Here is a 21,664-nt window from a genome sequence, read left to right as displayed (position 1 = left end):
CTGTTCTGGAAGGACCCTGACTCTGCAACACTACTAAGCAAGCAACATGAAAACCAAGGAACACTCCAAACAGGTCAGAGACAAAGCTGTGGAGAAGTATAGATCAGGGTTGGGTTATAAAAAACATCCCAAACTTTGAATATTCTAGGGAGCGCCATTAAATCCATTATAGCAAAATGGAAAGAATATGGCACCACTACAAACCTGACAAGAGAAGGCTGCCCACCAAAACTCACAGACCGGGCAAGGAGGGCATTAATCAGAGATGCAACAAAGACACCAAAGATAACACTGAAGGAGCTGTAAAGATCCACAGCGGAGATGGGAGTATCTGTCCATAGGACCACTTTAAGCCGTACACTCCACAGAGTGGGGCTTTATGGAAGAGTGGCCAGAAAAAAGCCATTGCTTAAGAAAACACATTTGGAGTTTGCCCAACAGCATGTGACAGACTCCCCAAACACATGGAAGAAGATTCTCTGGTGAAATGAGACTAAAATTGATCTTTTTGGCCATCATGCGAAATGCCATGTGTAGCGCAAACCCAACGCCCTGAGAACACCATTCCTACAATGAAGCATGGTGGTGGCAGCATCATGCTGTGGGGGCATTTTTTATCTGCAGGGACAGGAAAGCTGGTCAGGACTGAAGGAAAGATGGATGGCACTAAATACAGGGCAATTCTGGCGGAAAACATGTACGAGTCATCCAGAGGTTTGAGACTGGGATGAAGGTTTACATTCCAGCAGGACAATGACCCTAAAAATACTGCTAAAGCTACACTAGAGTGGTTTAAAGGGAAGCATTTAAATGTCTTGGAATGGCCTAATCAAAGCCCAGACCTCAATCCAATTGAGAATCTCTGGCATAACTTGAAGATTGCTGTACATCAACGCAATCCATCTAACTTGAAGGAGTTGGAGCAGTTTTGCCTGGAGGAATGGGCAAAAATCCCAGTGGCTAGTTGTGTTAAGCTAATAGAGACATACCATGAGAGACCTGCAGCTGTAATTGTAGCAAAAGGTGGCTCTACAAAGTATTGACTTTTGGGGGGTGAATACCTATATACACTCCAGATTTATGTTTTTTCATCTTAATTATTGTTTGTGTCACAATAAAACAACAATTTTCACCTTTAAAGCTGTAGGCATGTTGTGTAAATCAAATGGTGCTAACCCCCAAGAAATTCATTTTAATTCCGATATGATAAATAGCTCATATGCAACTGTGAGTTAAGACAACAGTGTATAGCTTTTTAAAAATCTGATGACAGAGCACAGTGGTTGATTCAACACTCAGTCATTTCATAGCGCACAAGAGAACCACTAGAGTATCAGTTACGGCAGAGAAATGACAGACGAACCATTTTACAGTAAAACAAAAACAAAGTATAAACATCCCTCGATCGTCGTGCCAGTGGCAGGTCCACTTAACCAACATTCATTTCATTTTTTTTCAGCACAGGTCATATACCTTAGCTGAAAGATTTGTTTAAATATAGGTGCTTAGAAGTTGGAGATAATTATGAGAAGAATGGCCCTCTGTGTGCAGCAGGTCCAAATTGTTCTCCACTCCACATGATGGTGTGTTCAGGACTGACGCTCATTATGGCTTGTTATGACGTTGTATAAACATAGTGGTATTAATGTATGCCTAAGACTGTGAGCTGTTCCCTGCAACATGTGCATTCGATTAGGAGTGCCAGCCACGAAATCAGATAACTAATGGAGAAATTCACATTATAATTCAATAATACTGCAGCATTATAAATCTCCTGCATCACCTCGCATGATATACACAGTCAAAACCAGTGGACTTAGTTCAGCATTTTGGCTAATTCCAGGTTTTTTTCAGTGACTTTAACATTTCTGAGCATTTCAATGGTTCTCTTGAGTCGCTGTGTGTGCGTCAGAGCCGCTGTGGCCTTCCTTGTCTAAGTGCCTCATGTGTGGGGAAGAGCTCTGGCTTCGAACAGTGTCTGAGAGAAACGTTCAGTCCCCGCTGGCAATCTTATAGACCACTGTGCTCTTTCATTCAGATGAGTCAGTAAACCAAGATTACAGCCAAGATGACAAAAAATGAGCTCCTTGTGAAACGACAGACGTATGACTAACCATTTTGGGAGCAAAAGAAGGTCTTACGAGTTTTGGGATTTTTATTCAAAGCATCAAAAACATGTGTGGAGACATGCGTTCCCTCAACATGAGCTCAAATTCACACAAAAATGTGACACATTGTTAAGGTCAGGGTGAAGAGTGGGATTGGCAGTTTCATTTATGCTGAGGAACTAAGTGTTTGTGCTTCTTTCAAATTAATTTTATTCTGTGTAGCTGACATTAGCGGCAGTCGTTAATCTTTTGTATAGAGTTTAATGACCTCATTAAAAATCTTTTTTTTTTTTTGTATGACATTGAGTTTGCTTCTTGATAGTAGGGAGACGGTAATATCTTTTATCTATTGCCCTATTTGAACAATTGGAACAACTAAAAACAATGCAAAAATGAACCATATCAAAGACAGATTAAGCCTTGCTCACAGGAAAGATGGTGTCTGTTTGACCCCCAGGTGAAATTATCACGTGATGCGTGACATCATGCGCAAGGGGTCTATACCCTGGGCAGGTAGCAAATTTATTGCAGGGCTAACACAGCGAAGAACAACCATTCACACTCACATTCACACCTCTGGGCAATTTAGAGAAGCCAGTTGACCTAATCCACATGTCTTCGGACTGTGGGAGGAAACCAGAGCACCTGGAGGAAACCCACGCTGAGATGGTGAGAACATGCAAACTCCAAAGAAAAAGGGCCCAGTCAGCTGCAAGGTTCGAACCCAGAACCTTCTGGCTGTGAGGGAATATAAAATCATTCATTCCCAATCAATTACTATCCCTATTTTTTTTTATGTGAATGTGTATTATATCACTGTATTGGAATGAGCCATCAAACTAAGCCACAAACCAAGTCATGAAGATGTGAAAAACACAAAAGAAAGTCAAACATACTTACCTGAAAATATACACATAATTTAAACTAGACTCTGTGGTTAAAGCTTTCTATTTGGTTAGCTGGCTCAGAACACACCAGCATTCCTGATGCGAACATTCACATCCAAGCTAAATAAGCTGGTGTTGACATTGAAATAATACCAAAGATGACTAAATATGTCCAAAAATTATTAAAAAATATCAGATTTTATACAGGAGCTAAATATTAATGTTAAACATAAATGTGTCAGCTCACGGATGCTGAGCAATTTATAGGAGGTTGGGAAGCAGGAATGGTGTGTGTGTGTGTGTGTGTGTGTGTGTGTGTGTGTGTGTGTGTGTGTGTGTGTGTGTGTGTGTGTGTGTGTGCTGCCTGAATTGTTTTCTGTTCCTATTTTATTGCTCTGTTTACAGTCATTCTGCTAAAGTAGAGATGATTGTTATTCAAACTTTGCACTTGAAAGAACAATGAGAAAACTCTAAGGACCATTTGCGAAATATTTTCCTCTCAATTGTGAACATTCTATAACATTGTACTTCTGCCTTTATTCATTTTAAACCGAGCCCAAAGTAGAATGCGTCACAAGTGAAAGTCAGCAATAACACATGACTCATGCAGGGCACAGCTGGTGATCCTCCAGTGTATAACAAACATTCCAGATCAGGATATAGAATAAACTAACATATCAGAAAACATTAGCGATTAAGGTACTTACTAGCTATTAAAATATGACATGAGCATAGCTGTGTGTGTACATACATTCTTAGGAAAAGTTTATCAAGGATAATAATATGTGGTTCAATTGAACTTAATTTTCAGCATCATATTATTCTTGGATATGCTTATTCACACGTCAATCAAATGCAACATGCTCAGTGAAAACAAATTTGTCTTTTACAGACCATATATTTACACTGACTATTTAAATAACCTCCTGCCACACATACTTACTGTCAGTGACTGCAACCATGTCAGAAAAACAATCACTCATTTTAGCCCATACTGCAACAGCTCTGTATTATGAACCTTCAGAGTTCACTCCTCACTTAACACGTCTCACAAACACAACAGGCTCACAGCTGCACCGAGGAGAGCTTCAACACACATGCACACACGCATGCATGCACGCACCAAAATCACAGCCAGCAGCAAAATCCTGTTGCCAACATCTGCTCTTGTCTGGCTTCATTTACACATAGATGAGCGCTTGTAGAGATTTTTTTTTCTTTCAGAAATATAAATAAATCTGCGAGTGTGATGCCATTCAGAAGGAGCCACCTGTATTATTTAAAAAATCCCACAAATGTGGATGTTAGTTCTGTAAGGAATAAAACACTTGAAGGAGTGCTTTTAGAGAAGCATTGTCGATAACAGGGTGGCATGATGCAGCTCAAAGTGAATCAGAGTTACTGTAACCATCCTGAAGTTGATTATTTTCTATAACGGCTTGTCATGAAGTGTTTTATTCTTTTTATGCAACAGTAATATGCCAATGATTACAATTTCATAGAGATTAACAAATGTCATGAAACAAATTAGCCCCTGTTGTCACTCAGATTAAACAGCTCACAGCATTAAACAGCCGTTCCCTCTCCAGTATGTCTGTTTTCTCACTTTTAAAGTTAATAAGACAAAATCACAGATGGTCATGCTAGAAGAAGAAGCAGAATTTGTGACCCCTACAGTTATATATAAAACATATCTCAGCTTGTCAACAGGTTAAGGTGATACTGACTGGAAGTTTGGGGGTTCAAGCCCCAGCACCACCAAGCTACCATTGTTGGGCCCTTGGCCTCAACTTATCCACACTGACCCCATTATAGAGATGGGGAAAAGATGGAAGAAGGATGAGAAGAAGAACAAGAAGAACAAGAAGATGATCCCAGCTTGTGAAGATAAAGAAGAAGAAGATAGTCAAGTCAAGTCAACTTTATTGTTAAATATGCTATACATGCTCGACATACAGCACAGATGAAATTTCAAGATGATGATGATGATCCCAGCTTGTGAAGAAGATGATGATGATGATGATGATGATGATGATCCCAGCTTGTGAAGAAGAAGAACCCAGCTTGTGATGAAGAAGAAGAAGAAGAAGATCCCAGCTTTGAAGAAGAAGAAGATCCCAGCTTGTGAAGAAGAAGTAGAAGATGATGATCACAGCTTGTGAAGAAGAAGAAGAAAAAGAAGACCCCAGCTTATGCAGAAGAAGATCCCAGCTTTGAAGAAGAAGAAGAAGAAGAAGAAGATCCCAGCTTGTTAAGAGGAAAAACAAGACCCCTGCTTGCTAGTAGGAGGAAGAAGAAGAAGAAGAAGAAGAAGATCCCAGCTTGTGAAGAAGAAGAAGAAGAAGAAGAAGAAGAAGAAGAAGAGCCAGCTTGTGAAGAAGAAGAAGATGCCAGCTTGTGAAGGAGAAGGAGAAGAAGAGATCCCAGCTTGTGAAAAAGAAGAAGGAAGAAGATGATGATCCCAGCTTTGAAGAAGAACAAGAACAAGAAGATCCCAGCTTGTGATGAAGAAGAAGAAGAAGAAGAAGATGATCCCAGCTTTGAAGAAGAAGATCCCAGCTTTTGAAGAAGAAGAAGATCCCAGCTTTTGAAGAAGAAGAACAAGAAGGAGGAGGAGGAGGAGGAGGAGGAGATCCCAGCTTGTTAAGAAGAAGATGATCCCAATTTGTTAAGAAGAAAAACAAAATCCCTGCTTGCTAGGAAGAAGAAGAAGAAGAAGAAGAAGACAATACCAGCTTTGAAGAAGAAGAAGAAGAAGAAGAAGAAGAAGAAGAAGAAGAAGAAGATGAGCCCAGCTTGTGAAGAAGAAGAAGAGGAGGAGGATCCCAGCTTGTTAAGAAGAAAAACCAGACCCCATTTGCTAAGAAGAAGAAGAAGAAGAAGAAGAAGATCCCAGCTTGTTAAGAAGAAAATCAAAATCCCTGCTTGCTAGGAAGAAGAAGAAGAAGAAGAAGAAGGAGAAGAGAGTCCAGCTTGTGAAGAAGAAGAGATCCCAGCTTGTGAAGAAGAAGAAGAAGAAGAAGAAGAAGACAATCCCAGCTTTGAAGAAGAAGAAGAAGATCCCAGCTTATGAAGAAGATGATCCCAGTTTGTTAAGAAGAAAAACAAAATCCCTGCTTGCTAGGAAGAAGAAGACAATGCCAGCTTTGAAGAAGAAGAAGAAGAAGAAGATGATGATGATGAGCCCAGCTTGTGAAGAAGAAGAAGAGGAGGAGGAGGAGGAGGATCCCAGCTTGTTAAGAAGAAAAAACAGACCCCGTTTGCTAAGAAGAAGAAGAAGAAGAAGAAGATCCCAGCTTGTTAAGAAGAAAATCAACATCCCTGCTTGCTAGGAAGAAGAAGAAGAAGAGAGTCCAGCTTGTGAAGAAGAAGAGATCCCAGCTTGTGAAGAAGAAGAAGAAGAAGAAGAAGAAGAAGAAGAAGAAGAAGAAGACAATCCCAGCTTTGAAGAAGAAGAAGAAGATCCCAGCTTATGAAGAAGATGATCCCAGTTTGTTAAGAAGAAAAACAAAATCCCTGCTTGCTAGGAAGAAGAAGAAGAAGAAGAAGAAGAAGAAGAAGAAGAAGAAGACAATGCCAGCTTTGAAGAAGAAGATGATGATGAGCCCAGCTTGTGAAGAAGAAGAAGAAGAAGAAGAAGAAGAGGAGGATCCCAGCTTGTTAAGAAGAAAAAACAGACCCCGTTTGCTAAGAAGAAGAAGAAGATCCCAGCTTATTAAGAAGAAAATCAACATCCCTGCTTGCTAGGAAGAAGAAGAAGAAGAAGAAGGTGATGATGATGATCCCAGCTTGTGAAGAAGAAGATCCCAGCTTGTAAAGAAGAAAAACAAGATCCCTGCTTGCTAGTAAGAAGAAGAGGAAGAAGAAGATCCCAGCTTGTTAAGAAGAAAAACAAGATCCCTGCTTGCTAGTAAGAAGAAGAGGAAGAAGAAGATCCCAGCTTGTAAAGAAGAAGAAGAAGATGATCCCAGCTTGTTAAGAAGAAAAACAAGATCCCTGCTTGCTAGTAAGAAGAGGAAGAAGAAAAAGATTATGATGATCCCAGCTTGTGAAGAAGAAGAAGAAGAAGAAGAAGAAGAAGAAGAAGAAGACGATCCCAGCTTGTTAAAAACAAGATCCCTGCTTGCTAGTAAGAAGAAGAAGAAGAAGAAGATCCTAGCGTGTTAGGAAGTTGGGTAATACCACACCCCTAAACAGATAGGGTTATAGGCCTTGCTCAAGAGCCCAACAGTGGCAGCTTGAGGGGAATGGAAATCCTGACCTTGTTATCAGTAACCTAGAGTTTTAACCATTGAGCCTTAAACATTTTAGCAAGAAAGTCATCTGTCCTGAAAACTTTCCTGTGGCTGAAATCACCAAAGTCTCCTTCCATAAAATATTAAACAAATGTCTCCTTACAGAAAGCTTCACCATATGAAAGGCAGCCTTCCATCCATTATCTATACTGCTTATCTGTTAGGATTGCGGGGGAAGTTGGAGCCCAGCTGATTTCGTTTGAGAGGTGGGGTTCACCAACACAGAGACAAACAACCATCCACACTTACATTCACACCTAGGGAGAATTTATTAGAGTATCCAGCTAACCTAATCCACATGTCTTTGGACTGTGGGAGGAATCCCACACATAAACAGATGCTACATGCAAAATCCACACAGAAAGGCTCCAGTTGGCCATGAGGTTCAAACCCAGAACCTTCTTGCTGTGAGGTGACAGTGCTAACCGTGGCATTGTGCTGCCCACCATATGAAATGCTCTACATTTTTCTTTGTTAAATAACCATGCTTTAAAAAAAATCTTGTTATTATTAGCCTTATACCATGTGTAGTGTCCATCGTGCACGTCTCTGTGTATGAGCTGCTACTCTAGCAATGATGAAATATTACAACGCGCACATTAATCTAAATGTGATTTGAATTACAGCAGAACTATCATCAGGGATGCTGTCATAGAAAATGAATCAACACCTAACCAATCAGAAGAGAAAATTCAACAACTCTGTGGAATAAACTTCTTTAACATTTAACTGAGTGCTGCGCAATATGCTGTTTATCAGTTGTTACAGCTAGCAAGATTATCTTTTAAGGCAGAGACATGATATAAGGAAATGAACCCTCTAACATATCAGAATATTTTACTGTGATCATCTCAGGTTTCAGAGTTTTCTGCAGGAGTTTGGGCACAAACTAAAGAAATGATTCATTTTGATCAAATGAATGCATGAATTAAAAGAATGAATTCTTTTTTTTTTTTTGCTTGTTTTAAAATGTTGCAAGATATATAGTAACTGTGCAGGATTATAATCACACGCATTGCTTTTGTCTATACTGTATATCCCTAAACTGATATATGGGTCATTCTAGAAATCAAGGTACATTTTGCATCTCCAAGATAAACCTTTTGTTATTTTCCACAAAGAAAATTTTTATTGAATCAGTTTTGAACAATAATGCAAATTATGACAAATTTTCACCAATAGCAATGCTTGATGTACATTTTAGACCCAATTTATCCATAAAGCATTAACTAAATGACTCCCACCCCTCCCCCCACATTATTGGCTGTCTTCGACTCCTGATTCATACATTCAACTCGAATAAACAGGAAGTGATTCAGTCCAACAATCTGTTTTTTGGGGGGTTATTGTATTAACTGTTATAAAATCAATTGCATTTAAAGTCTATTTTCTGTATTAGGTCACATTTCAGTAATATATATATATATATATATATATATATATATATATATATATATATATATATATATATATATATATCCGTTCCAGTGTTCTTGTCAACACTGTTAACTCTGTTATAAAACCTCATAAAATCCACAAAGACTTTTAATAATATGCATGACACCTGCATCGAGAGATGTAATTTCCTCTGGCAAGAAACTTCAGAAAGCCAGTCAAGTATGTTATGTTTCTTCTCTCATTAATTTGAACAAAATCTTGAGGATACACCAACAGTAGATTAATTATTCGTCAAATCTGTTATTGTGATATTGGAGTGAATCTTTCATTCATTAAAAAAAACCCAATAATATGATTAAAATCCATAAAATTCTGTTTTTATACATGCCATGTGGTAGCTAGTTTGAGGTTAGCAAGTGGAGTTAAGAGACAAAATGGTGGAAGATGTCAACTCTGTCATCATCGATTCTGTTAATGGATTGCCCAGTTTAATAACAGCGTTGACGATGACTAACAACACTTGAAATATACCCGCAATTATAGAATGGGCCATATACTAGGCATCTCTATATATTTATGCAAATTCAAGCACCAAACCAAACTAGAGTTAAGGAAAGAAAAAAAAAATCTGCAGTTGATTTCTGTAACAATTGCAAAACTTGCAGAAACAAGCGATTTCTGCACCAACTGCTACCTATTTTCTTGTCTCGAGTATGAGCTCTTGGAGGTGTGATATACAGCTAGCCTGTTCCTTGTAGCCTCAATTTAATTGCTGTGGTGAGGAAAAAAAAAGGATTTAGTGTGGCAGGACGAGCACACACAAAAGGTGCTTTCAGGTGACTGAGTGAATTTCAGAGACTGAACTGTCAGATCACAGACAGGAAACAGTTCCGATAAAACTGAATGAATAGTGCTACTATGAGGCGAGAGAAGAAAAAGCAACACATGGGTGATCAAAATCTGATTTATGTCAAATATGCTTTGCACTCTGCTCTTTTAAGAGACTCTGGACTTATCACGACTGTCTCCTAAAGGGAACTGTTTGAGGATTTATTTATTCAGGCTTTACATAATAAAGTAAAGGATTATTACCAAGCCTGACTCCTGAAACAAAACACTGGCGCATACTGTATTATACACTATATGCCATGGCTGAATAGTTTATTATGAACCTGGCCTTTATGCAATAGAGTTAGACTTTGTGCAATGCACATGCACCATCTTACAAATCACTGAATATTTTCTTGCATGCTGTGAACATCCTGACTAATCTCAGCTGCTCCACATCAGCGTTTCTGCAGTGGGTTTGATGAATCACAGCTTTTAAATGATCTGAACACACACACAAAATAATTCTGGTCAATATAATGGAAACAAGTCTTACATCAGAACCCTGCTGTGCGCTTTTAATATATCTCCTAAGGCCTTTCGCAATAGCAAGATTAAATTTATTTTCCATACTGTGCAGTTGTATTCAAGATCATAAACACTTAGGCTGTAGATAACTGCAGTAGCTCCTCACATGTGCCTCTTATGCACTTATTAATCTCGTTGTAAATACTCAAATTATTTGAGCTGGAACACACCGAGAGACCTGTACTGTATAGACTTTTATCCTGAGGGTCTGTTTGCTCAGACAGAAAGAAACGGCTGTGATTTAATGATACAGTCATTATCAGCAAGTTAAGACTCTCTCGATTCTCATGTTTGATGAATGACATACGACTGTATGTTTTACACATGGATCCACGATATAAATTCATTTGCTTTGTGTGTGTGTGTGTGTGTGTGTGTGTGTGTGTGTGTGTGTGTGTGTTGCTTATTTACTTGCATACTTTTGATGCAGTCTAGTCAGGGTTAACTTTCATTTTCTTTCCCAAATTCTCATCTCCAGAAAACTAATTTGTGTCCGAGGGCATAAAGTCAGACGGCATCTAACCTTAGTAAAGGGCACTATGTCATGTGAGACTCTTAACTGTGACCGTTTATGGTCAGATTGTTAATCAAGTAGAGACTAATGTGAACATGGGACGGAATGTGAACTATACGTATTGCTGACTGATTCCTGAATATAATATAAGCCTAATTCTGTGTAAACAAATACCTTATTTATTGATGTGAAATAAAAGCTAAGTTTAATCACTTCTTGAAAACGAGCTCTGTTCTTTGTTGTTTTAAAAGGGCGAATCAGATCCTAGACACCTTTTACACCAGCACTACAAATTAGCAAGGATTCAGACACTTTAAAATGGCAACTAGCTCACCTTTTCATCTTATTTATATCAGTCACTCCATTGCTACTATCAACTGTATGGAGTTACAAGTATGAGGAAAGGAAGTCTGTAAAAATCTGTGATACCAGTGTATCCAGGGAGTTTAAGGTGTTTAGGTTAGTGTGAAAGCCAGCATTAGGGGTTATTAGTGCATTTTCTTAGGACCTCTTTCATATGAAATCAAACATCGCTCACAGTCATGATCCCTGTATGTTTGTTTGTTTGTTCTTTAATGGGATTGGGTTGTTTACACTGCATTTTATCAAGAGTAAACAACTCAGTCTCATACAAAATGTATCCTTTATGATGGTTGCCAAAAAAAAAAATCACCATAAATGCTACCATAATAAATAAATAAATAAATAAGGCAGGTCAAACATCCCTGCACTGGGAGACATTTCTCTCAATGGCACGTGACAGATTATCGTTCGTGATCTGGCAATAACATTCATACCTGACTCAAGAATTTAAAAAATTTTAAAAATTAAAAATATATATTCAGTACTGTGCAAAAGACTTAGGTAGCATTTTTTTTTCATGCAAACTTTGTTATAAATTTCTCTTTTATGATTTCTATATTATTGAGTCAGTACAAAAACATTTTAGAGTTCCAAATGTTCGTTTTCCAGCACAAAATTAAATGTTACATAAAAAAATGTTGGTATCTGAGCAGCATATTACATAAGAGAGCCCTTTTCAGATTTAAAAAAAAAAAAAAAGATAATGAAGGCTACTGGGTTTTGGTGCAAAATTAAGAAGCAAGTGTGACAGTCAAAGTGTCCAGCACTGGTGAAAATCTTTCAAGGATCTTCAAGGATCTGTAAAGTTCTTTGTGAGGGTCTTTGAGGATCCTGTTGAGGACCTCAACAAAGATCCTCGAAAGAGCTTCAAGGTTCTTTAAAATTCTCGCCAAGATCTTCAAGGATCTTTGAAATTCTTGACAAGATCTTCAAGGATCTTTAATATTCTTGGCAAGATCTACAGGAATTTTAAAACACACACACACACACACACACACACACACACACACACATTCAATTCAATTTTTTATTGATGCTATCATAACATATACACTGACATTTCCAGTAGAAGAAACCAATTGATTGACCAAGAGATCCTTTTAAGATCTCTGAAACCTTGAAAATCATGAAAGATTCTTTCAAAGATCATTTTAAGATGTTGGCTATTCAGGATTCCTTGGCATATCCTTATCAGATTCTTATGAATCATAATTATGTAAGTTTCAATCTATTTCCATCCTTGCCAATTCCGTTGAATTAGGATCATTTTTAAAAATTGAAAGATCCTCATTAGATCCTCGAGGATCTTAAAGGATCCTCACAAGTATCTTGTAAAGACCTTGACAAGGATCCTTACAAGATATTAAATCCTTGAGGATTCCAGTTAAGATCCTGAAAAGGATCCTTTTAAGATCTTTGAAGGATCCTTGTTAAATCTTTAAGGATCTTGGAGTAACTTTGCAAAGATCTTGTGAAGATTTTGACAAAGATCCTTAAAAGATCCTGATCACATCCTCAAAGATCCTAGCAAAGATCTTAATAAGATCGTTAAGGATCCTTCTAACATCTTTGAAAGATCCTTGTCGAATCCTTGAGGGTCTTAAAGGATCCTTGCAAAGATCATTTTGTTCTCCAGTTGAGAGTATGCCGTGCGCATTCTGGCTGCTGCTGCTTCTCACTGAAGCCTCATCTTGTCTCGTCTCGTTTTTTTCCGCTTTATCCGGGGCCGGGTCACGGAGGCAGCAGTCTGAGCATGGAAGCCCAAACTTCCCTTTCCCCAGACACCTCGGCCAGCATTTCGGGAAGAACACCAAGGCGTTCCCAGGCCAGCCGAGAGACATAGTCCCTCCAGCGTGTCCTGGGTCTTCCCCGGGGCCTCCTCCCGGGGGGACATGCCTGGAACACCTCCCCAGGGAGGCGTCCAGGAGGCATCCGAAAAAGATGCCCGAGCCGCCTCAGCTGATTCCACAATCCCTAAGGGAGCGCCCATCCACCCTGCAAAGGAAACTCATTTCAACAGCTTGTATCCGCGATCTCACCGAAGCTTTTTATTTTATTTTCCCTTTTGTTTTTCTTTTTTGTGTTTGTGTAGTTTGATGTTTGATTTTTGTTTTTGTTTGTGTTTTGTCCGCTGGTTGTGGTGTAGCGCCGGACCTAGTTTTGGGCGTCGGTTCCCTCCAAACCTTGGTTTGCTGTGGGTAATTGTTCCTCACTATGGACTGCAGTGAGTTCATTGCTCTTTTTAACATCATGGTTGTCCAGCGCTCTGTGCAGCGGTGCTTTTGTGCTTGGCGCGGTGTTCAGAGCGATGTTGCTTGGTGGCATCACGGCAGCTGTGCAGGTGGTTTGAGACATGCCAGTGCTCTGTGTGGCGGTGCTTCTGTGCTCACTTTGTGGATCCATGGCGTGGTGTTCCGGGCAGTATTGCCCGGCAGCATCACGGCGGCTGTGCAGGCGGTGTGGGGCTTGTTTTCATGCACCTTTTGGTGGGACTGTGGCTGCTACACCACTGGAATGGCATCCTGACCTTCTTTTGGTGGACTTTTTTTCTTTCCTTATAATTGTAAAGTGACCTTGGGTATGAAAAAAGGCGCTATATAAATTTAACTGATTATTATTATGAGGATCTTTGTAGGATCCTGAAAAGGTCTTCGTCAAATCCTTGAGGATCTTCACAAATGATTTTGCATATGAAGATCTTTGAAGATCTTTCTAAGATCCTTTAAGGATCCTATAAAGATCCTTATCTTTAAGGATCTTTGGCAGGTCTTTGACAATCCTCATGAATCCTTAAAGATCCTTTGAGATTTTTCACCAGGGTTCTGCAAGATGTTCAGTAAAACTGAACTGTGAACTGTGTGAACTGTGTGAACTGTGGCTGGTTCTGCAAGATGTTCAGTAAAACCTACAGCTCATTTCCTCATAAAACTACTCATTAGACCGGAGACGACTTTTTTTTTTTAAAGCAAAGGGTCGTCTCACACCAAATATTGACTTTGTTTCATTTATTATAGCTTACTGCTGTTTATAGTTTTTTTTAATGTTGAAACATTTCAGTTAATTATTTTTAAGCCATTTTTGGTCTACAGCATTTATTTACATGTGCCTAAGACTTTTGCACAGCACTGCATATATCCATAATTCCTTCCTTCCATGAAACCTGAACATATCTCCTCTTCATTGTGCAAATACTGTATAGTTCGTTTTCTGCAAATGCGCACCTTAACTTACAAACTGACTCTTTGTAAAGTTTACAATCTCTATATACAGCCTGATACAGAGTAAACTAAATGTTTGTTCAAAGTGAAAACTGCAGTAAAACACTTAAGTAGTAGCGAAACAAGGCTTGTCCGGGTTTTCACGCCCACACTAGAGGAACACACTGAAGGACTAACATCTTTAAAGAAATGCTTGTACAGGGTGTTTCAAAAAATTTGATATCATTTCACAGTCGAATAACGTTGCCAATTCTAGTTCAATTGACCTTAAATTTTAACAGCATGTGTGGAAACAGGTCAAAATGTTAAGTTTAATGGTTTTGTTTTTATCTTTTTAGGTATAGAAATGCCATTGACTGGAAAAGAAAAGGCGTTTTGTGTGTTAGAGTACGCTCGAACACAGTCGAACAAGACTGCGCAGCGTCCATTTATGAGAGAATTCTCTAAAAATGCATCAACTGCAATGCAGATTTGGACACGGCACAAAAAGTTCAAAGAGGAAGGCTGTCTGTGTGTGTCTGTGTGCCGTGTCTCAGGCGGTGCGCATATTGAAAATTTGTGAAATCGTTCATGGACTCCACATACCTTTGAATTTCTCATTCAAATTTTGAGGAATAAATCTTATATCGCTCAATATTAAGCCTGTTCAGTTTCATTTGCCGAGACTATGTACTAGTGCATCTCAAAAAATTAGAATACCATGAAAAAGTTCTTTTTTTCATAATTTAATTCAAAAAGGTAAACTTTCATATATTCTATATTCATTACATGTAAAGTGAAATATTTAAAGCCTTTTTTGTTTTAATTTTGATGATCATGGCTTATAGCTCATGAAAATCAGAAATCCAGTATCTCAAATTATTAGAATATTCCCTAAGATCAATCAAAAAAAGGATTTACAATACAGAAATGTCCAACTTCTGAAAAGTATATTCATTTATACACTCAATACTTGGTTGGGGCTCCTTTACCATGAATTACTGTATCAATGCGGTGTGGCATGGAGGTGATCAGTCTGTGGCACTGCTGAGGTGTTACTGAAGCCCAGGTTGCTTTGATAGTGGCCTTCAGCGTATCTGTATTTTTGGGTCGGGTGTTTCTCATCTTCCTCTTGACAATACCCCATAGATTCTCTATGGGGTTCAGGTCAGGCAAGTTGGCTGGCCAATCAAACACAGTAATATCATGGTCAGCAAACCATTTGGTAGTAGTTTTGGCACTGTGGGTAGGTGCTAAGTCCTGCTGGAAAAGGAAATCAGCATCTCCAAAAAGCTCGTCAGCAGATGGAAGCATGAAGTGCTCTAAAGTCTCCTGGTAGATGGCTATGTTGACTTTGGACTTGATAAAATACAGTGGACCAACACCAGCAGATGACATGGCACCCCAAATCATCACAGACTGTGGAAACGTCACACTGGGCTTCAAACACCTTGGATTCTGTGCCTCTCCACTCTTCCTCCAGACTCTAGAACCGTGATTTCCAAAATAAATGCAAAATGTACTTTCATCTGAAAAGAGGACTTTGGACCACTGAGCAACAGTCCATTTCTTTCTCTCCTTAGCCCAGATAAGACACTTCTGACATTGTCTCTGGCTTAGGAGTAGCTTGATATTAGGAATGCGAAAGTTGTATCCCCTTTCTTGAAGATGCCTGTTCGTGATGGGTCTTGATACACTGACACCAGCCTCAGTCCACGCCTTGTGAAGCTCTCCCAAGTTCTTGAATCAACTTTTCTTGACAATCCTCTCAAGACTGCGGCCATCCCTGTTGCTTGTGCACCTTTTCCAGCCACCCTTTTCAGCAATGACCTTTTGTGGCTTACCCTCCTTGTGGAGGGCATCAGTGATCATCTTCTGGACAACAGTCAAGTCAGCAGTCTTCCCCATGATTGTGGTTGTGTGTACTGAACTAGACCGAGAGATACACTGTGTTCATACTGTTTTACTCAAACTCGAAATGAAATATTCTAATATTTTGAGATGGGGTTTTTTTATGTTTTTGTATTGTATGCCATACTGATTAAAATTAAAATCGAAAAATGCTTGAAACATTTTAGTTTATGTGTAATGAGTCTATAATATATAACATTTTCACTTTCCTAAATAACTGATGGAAAATATTGAACTTTTTCACAATATTCTAATTTTTTGAGATGCACTAGTAGTTTCTGGGATATTTACATTTCAAATAATATCAAATTTTTTGAAACACCCTGTACAATACAACTGAGCATCTTCTTACTAGTTTGACCAGTCATGATTATAGGTTTTAACTTATTCCTCTGTTGTTTTTAGAGCTGGAATTAAAAAAAAAAAAAAAGGAGTGAGGAAGATCAATAGGCTGAGGGCTGCACAGATTAGCAAACAGAAATCCTTGGCACTTGGTAATTTGCTATTTAGAAAAGGAACATTAATAATAAATTTGCACTCAGACACAAATTACAGTGAAAAATGATGACAATATCCCACTTGCACCTGATTAGTTTCTTTCTCTGAAACAAACGTAGCTGCATTGAAACTTCAACTCCTTAAAACAGCTGAATAACCTTCAGAATGTGGAACAAAGAAGAAAAATATATATATTTGGCCGATATTGGATCTTCCAGACTATCTTGGTAAACTCTTTGATCTGCCCTGACCCAGCTACCAGCAGAGATAAACAGTCATTGTGGTCATTGTAAATGAGGCTTTCCAGGGCGTTTGGCTTGTGGGAAACTCTGGACCTTGATTGTAACTCTCAACTATAGAAGGTTTAAAAAGCCCAGGCCTGGTGTGTGTCTGCAAAAACAAGACTTTCTGATTAAAAACTCATGAAGCATGCAGTGCAGATGTCAAGGAGACAGTTAGCAGTATCTGGACAGAGGAAAGCATGGCTTCTTCTGTTGCCGAGAGATTTGTAAGCTGTGCATTCAAACAATGAAGAGTGTGAATAAAAAAGCCATTGTATTTGACAGCATGCTGATACAGAACAGTCCTTCGCAGACCATGACATGGACGACCGCTTTAGTCACAAGCCCCGTTTTCGAATAATTCAAGTTATATGATTCTGATATTATTATTATTATTATTATTATTATTATTATTATTATTATTATTAACATTATTAATTGTTCATGCAGACATTTCACAATACACTTGTGAAGAAGACACATTTTATATGTATTTAGCATGGTTTACTCACTATTGGCATCTAAATAAGTGTTCCAGCTAATATTTGAGAAAATCTTTGTGCTTACAGACTACTTCATCATCCACTCTAAGACTCTTAGATTGTGGCACTTTAAATTAAAGCTTCTAAGCTTGCATCAAGCACACTTGAGTGATCAAGAAGTTACTGCAAGACTAAATTTGTCTCAGCTTGATATTACACAGTAAGCCAAATATACTGTATATGCCTAATCACACACTCTGATTAGCTACTCTACTACTAGGATATCTGCTCATATACCGTGAGTAGAGAAAAACAAAATGGTGGAGTGTGTTGCTGAACCACCACGGGATGAAATAAAAACTCTGCATGAAAACAAAACCCCAAAGAATACAAAAAAAGCAACAAAATATGAAATGAAAGTATTTGATGGTAAGAACGTATCTTTTTTTATTTTTCAAGAATTATTATTATAGCATTTTTCACAAATTGCAACTGTCATTTTGCCAGTTTGTTTACATTCTAAGCAGAAATTATTCTGTTGGACGTTTTGTATAAAGTTTTTATTTATTGATTTTGCAAAAAAATAAAAATAAAAATGCTCTGTTTCTCAAAATCCAGTGAATGTGGATAGAATAAAAGAGTTATTCCACTCAATCTCGTCATATATGGCTTATAGCCAACTCGGTGCTATGTACCTCGTTGGCTATCAGCTCATGTACGACTCGATTTCATGGAATAACTCTTAAATAGACTGTCTTTTTCACTTGATATTTTTCCCAATAAAATAAAAATTCACAAGCAGATTTTCTCATTGATTCACTTGAATCAATTTCTTGACATTTAGCCAAAAAATACCAGTGTACTTTGGACATTAATGTGTTTTAACACAAAGGAAGATTTTTTTTTTTAGCTTTTGGCTATAAAGCCAAGGTTACAAAATTAAAACTTCCCAAATGTCTGCTGTGACACACATGCAGACCTTTCTGTGACTCATTAGTCAGGAAAAGTCTGAAAGAGTCTTTGTCTCTTCAGCAGCAGCTCTATGACAATTGACTCTCAAGCTGAAAAAAATCGAACCCAAGTTCTCGTTCATACACTCCAAAGTCATTACTTATACAATAAGGCCAATTGTGCATATCAGAAGAATCTTTGCCCATCATTATCTATCTTTCCAGACATACCATACACCACTGTAGCTGTACCTGTGAGTGTGTTTGTTGTGAGCTTAAACATCCTGTGTTTTTCAGCTTTATGTGTTGTATGAACCCAGCATCGGAAACAGATGGAATTTTTATAGCCCAATTATAAGAAGTCCTTGGGCTATTTTAAAGGAACCATGTTGCTCTGTGGATGAAGATGATTATAATGAGAGAGGAACATTTATAGTAAAGCACCAAGTGAACACATAAAGTAAACGTGTCAATGTGCTGGAAAAGTGACTCATGTCTCAGCTCAAGTCTCGCTACCTCTCCAGCACGTACGCTGATCCACAAAGCTGGTTAAAGTTCTCCTTCAGTCTCAACGGATAGAAAGCAAACATTCAGCTGAGGCCGTGTCTGTCCATATCACACGAGAAGACTTCCAGATCAGAAAGCATACAAGTGTGAAAAGCCCATTTGTTTGATGCAGGTTGTAACAAATAAAATGCCACTTGCTGTTAATAAAGTGAACATATACTGTACAATAAATGAGTTGGTATCTTTAGATAATCAAACTGCAATGTGGGAAAAAACAAACAAAAGATGAGACACTGAACACCCCCCCCCCGCATATTCTCACTTGCATTAAGGCAAAACAGTGTTTATATTCTGCTTTATGAACTTATTTTAGGAGACACGTTTTGCCTACTGCATAGATGTCCAAATTAAAATGATTAAATACCATATTTCAAATTAAAAAATCATACTGTTCCTTAGATGTGTTCAATAAATCTGATTCTCAATGCTAACTACAGTGTAAAAAAATGAAATCATATTCCATTATAATCAATTTTATCCACATCAGAGCTGTATGTTTAATAATAATAATAATAATAATAATAAATACAAGTTTTAAAAAGTTAAAACTGCCTCTCTCCTGCTTTTGCATAAATGATAATATATTGTTATTGAATCCTCTAAATGTAAAGAGTGTAAAGAATAACAAAACAAATGGATTTGTTCGTTTGTTCATTAACTGCAGGAATAGCACAGTGCTTGTGGTATAATAATAATAATAATAATAATAATAATAATTAGTAGTAGTAGTATCATCTTATTGACAAAAGTTCGGCCAAGATCCACATGTTCAATCAAATCAAATTTCAAGTTGACAAGTAAAAGATTACACACACAGTTCAGGGCTGGGAGTGACAAGGATGGAACAGTGGTAACTGCTGTTACTCCTCAAGTGCCACTTGATGAAAAGTAATAACATTTTGACAGCTATTCAGCGATTATCTGTTTTAGACTGTTGAGGCAACAGTTTCAGCTTTTAAAACAGAATGTAAGAAACGAGACTGCCTACACTAGACTAAACTATACTAGACTTGTACGTAGTCTGGTGTTTTATACATTGAAATGGGGCTGATTTTTCTAAAACCAACTAAAATGCTCACAAAGATGTGAAATGATTGTGAAATGTATTTACCAAGGTGAAGGACAGACACCTCAGTGATATATTATAATCTAGGATGGTGGTGTTGAATCCTGCTTTTTAAAAAAGCCTCCTCTATGTGAGGAGTTTTATTCAAATATCTTCAATCTAATGATACCTAAGTCCTCATTTTCTTCGATCAGGTGTGTGGTTTAATGACTTTACACCTATGTAATGAATTAATTGTAAGTAGTAAGTTACCTGCAGCGAGGCAGACTGGCAGGAGCAGTCTGAAGATGAGTCCGCATACCATTTCAGAGGCCATATCTTCCTCACCTTCAACTTCATCAAACAGCCCACACCTCTTCAGTCTTTGTTTTAAACGCCTAGAGATTTACCATCAGAGCTCAGGTCCAGTCATCAAGCACAAGATACGGGTGCATCATCCTGTACTTTGTTCCTTACCACCTTAACTCCAGTGTTATAACTTCACTGAGTCCTCATGAAGAAAGTTTTCTGTCCGATCTTCTGCTCTTCTGCTCCACAGATCCAAATCCTCCTACACATCTGCAGCAGCAGCAGCAGCACACACTCTCAGTCTGTTTAAGATCTGAGTGAGTGAAATGCCATTGTAAAAGATCCAATAGCAGCTCCCAGTTTCTCCTCATTACCTGTTGACAGGAGAAATCAGAGCTCCTGGTCTGAAAGTAAACAGCAGTGTCAAGTAGTCCAGAATGACACCAAAGTCAAATCTTCAAAAGTATAGCCTACTTTTTCAGACGCCCAAGTGTTTTGGGTTTGGAGGTTTATAGAGTAACACTCTCCCTTTGAAGTGAGACTCGTCTGGGAAACAGCTGGACGCTGGACAAATCCCTTTCGATTGCAAAGCGCTCATCAATGAGAAGCTGAACCGGACTCGAACGTGATTGACAGGCGGCTCAGCCAATCAAAAGAGGAGAAACTCAGAGGCCCCACCCTCTCTTTACAACTAGATACTGTCTCAAAGACTCAAACAGCGGATCACTGAAGTATTAAATAATAGACCTGTATCAGGGAGAATAATTGCACACACTGTTTACTGTTTCCTCTTTAATTGTCGTGTTGTTTACAGATAACATTGTGTAGCTTTTTGGACCTAACGGTTTATTTATTTGTTTGTTTGTTCCCACAATAACACCAAATTCACCACATTCATAATCAACATAGACAATAATAATAATATAGAAATAAATTAAAAAAAACACCTAAATATATGGGCGGCACGGTGGTGTAGTGGTTAGCGCTGTCGCCTCACAGCAAGAAGGTCCTGGGTTCGAGCCCCGGGGCCGGCGAGGGCCTTTCTGTGTGGAGTTTGCATGTTCTCCCCGTGTCCGCGTGGGTTTCCTCCGGGTGCTCCGGTTTCCCCCACAGTCCAAAGACATGCAGGTTAGGTTAACTGGTGACTCTAAATTGACCGTAGGTGTGAATGTGAGTGTGAATGGTTGTCTGTGTCCATGTGTCAGCCCTGTGATGACCTGGCGACTTGTCCAGGGTGTACCCCGCCTTTCGCCCGTAGTCAGCTGGGATAGGCTCCAGCTTGCCTGCGACCCTGTAGAAGGATAAAGCGGCTAGAGATAATGAGATGAGATGAGACCTAAATATATCACCAAACTCATCATCATAAAAACACTAAATCTAGAGGCTAATTATGGGCTTCACGACTCATTTTAGTGAATCGGTTCTCTTCACTTCTTTTGATTC

General features: G+C 38.6%; 1 protein-coding gene across 4 annotated transcripts in view; it reads right to left on the bottom strand.

Moving 5' to 3' along the window:
• Positions 1 to 20,773, bottom strand: part of LOC132887095 (piezo-type mechanosensitive ion channel component 2) — a 345,950-nt gene extending 325,177 nt beyond the window's left edge. For all 4 annotated transcript variants that reach the window (XM_060922465.1, XM_060922467.1, XM_060922466.1 and 1 more), the window contains exon 1: positions 20,186 to 20,773. In XM_060922465.1, the coding sequence (XP_060778448.1) occupies positions 20,186 to 20,249 (64 nt within the window). In that variant the 5' untranslated portion in view covers positions 20,250 to 20,773. The remainder of the gene's footprint in view (positions 1 to 20,185) is intronic.
• Between the last annotated feature and the right edge of the window lie 891 nt (positions 20,774 to 21,664).

Source organism: Neoarius graeffei, chromosome 5 (assembly GCF_027579695.1).
Source record: "Neoarius graeffei isolate fNeoGra1 chromosome 5, fNeoGra1.pri, whole genome shotgun sequence".
In the NCBI taxonomy this organism is placed as follows: domain Eukaryota; kingdom Metazoa; phylum Chordata; class Actinopteri; order Siluriformes; family Ariidae; genus Neoarius; species Neoarius graeffei.
Note: the sequence above shows the minus strand (reverse complement) of the source record. Positions and strands in the feature narration are given on the sequence as shown.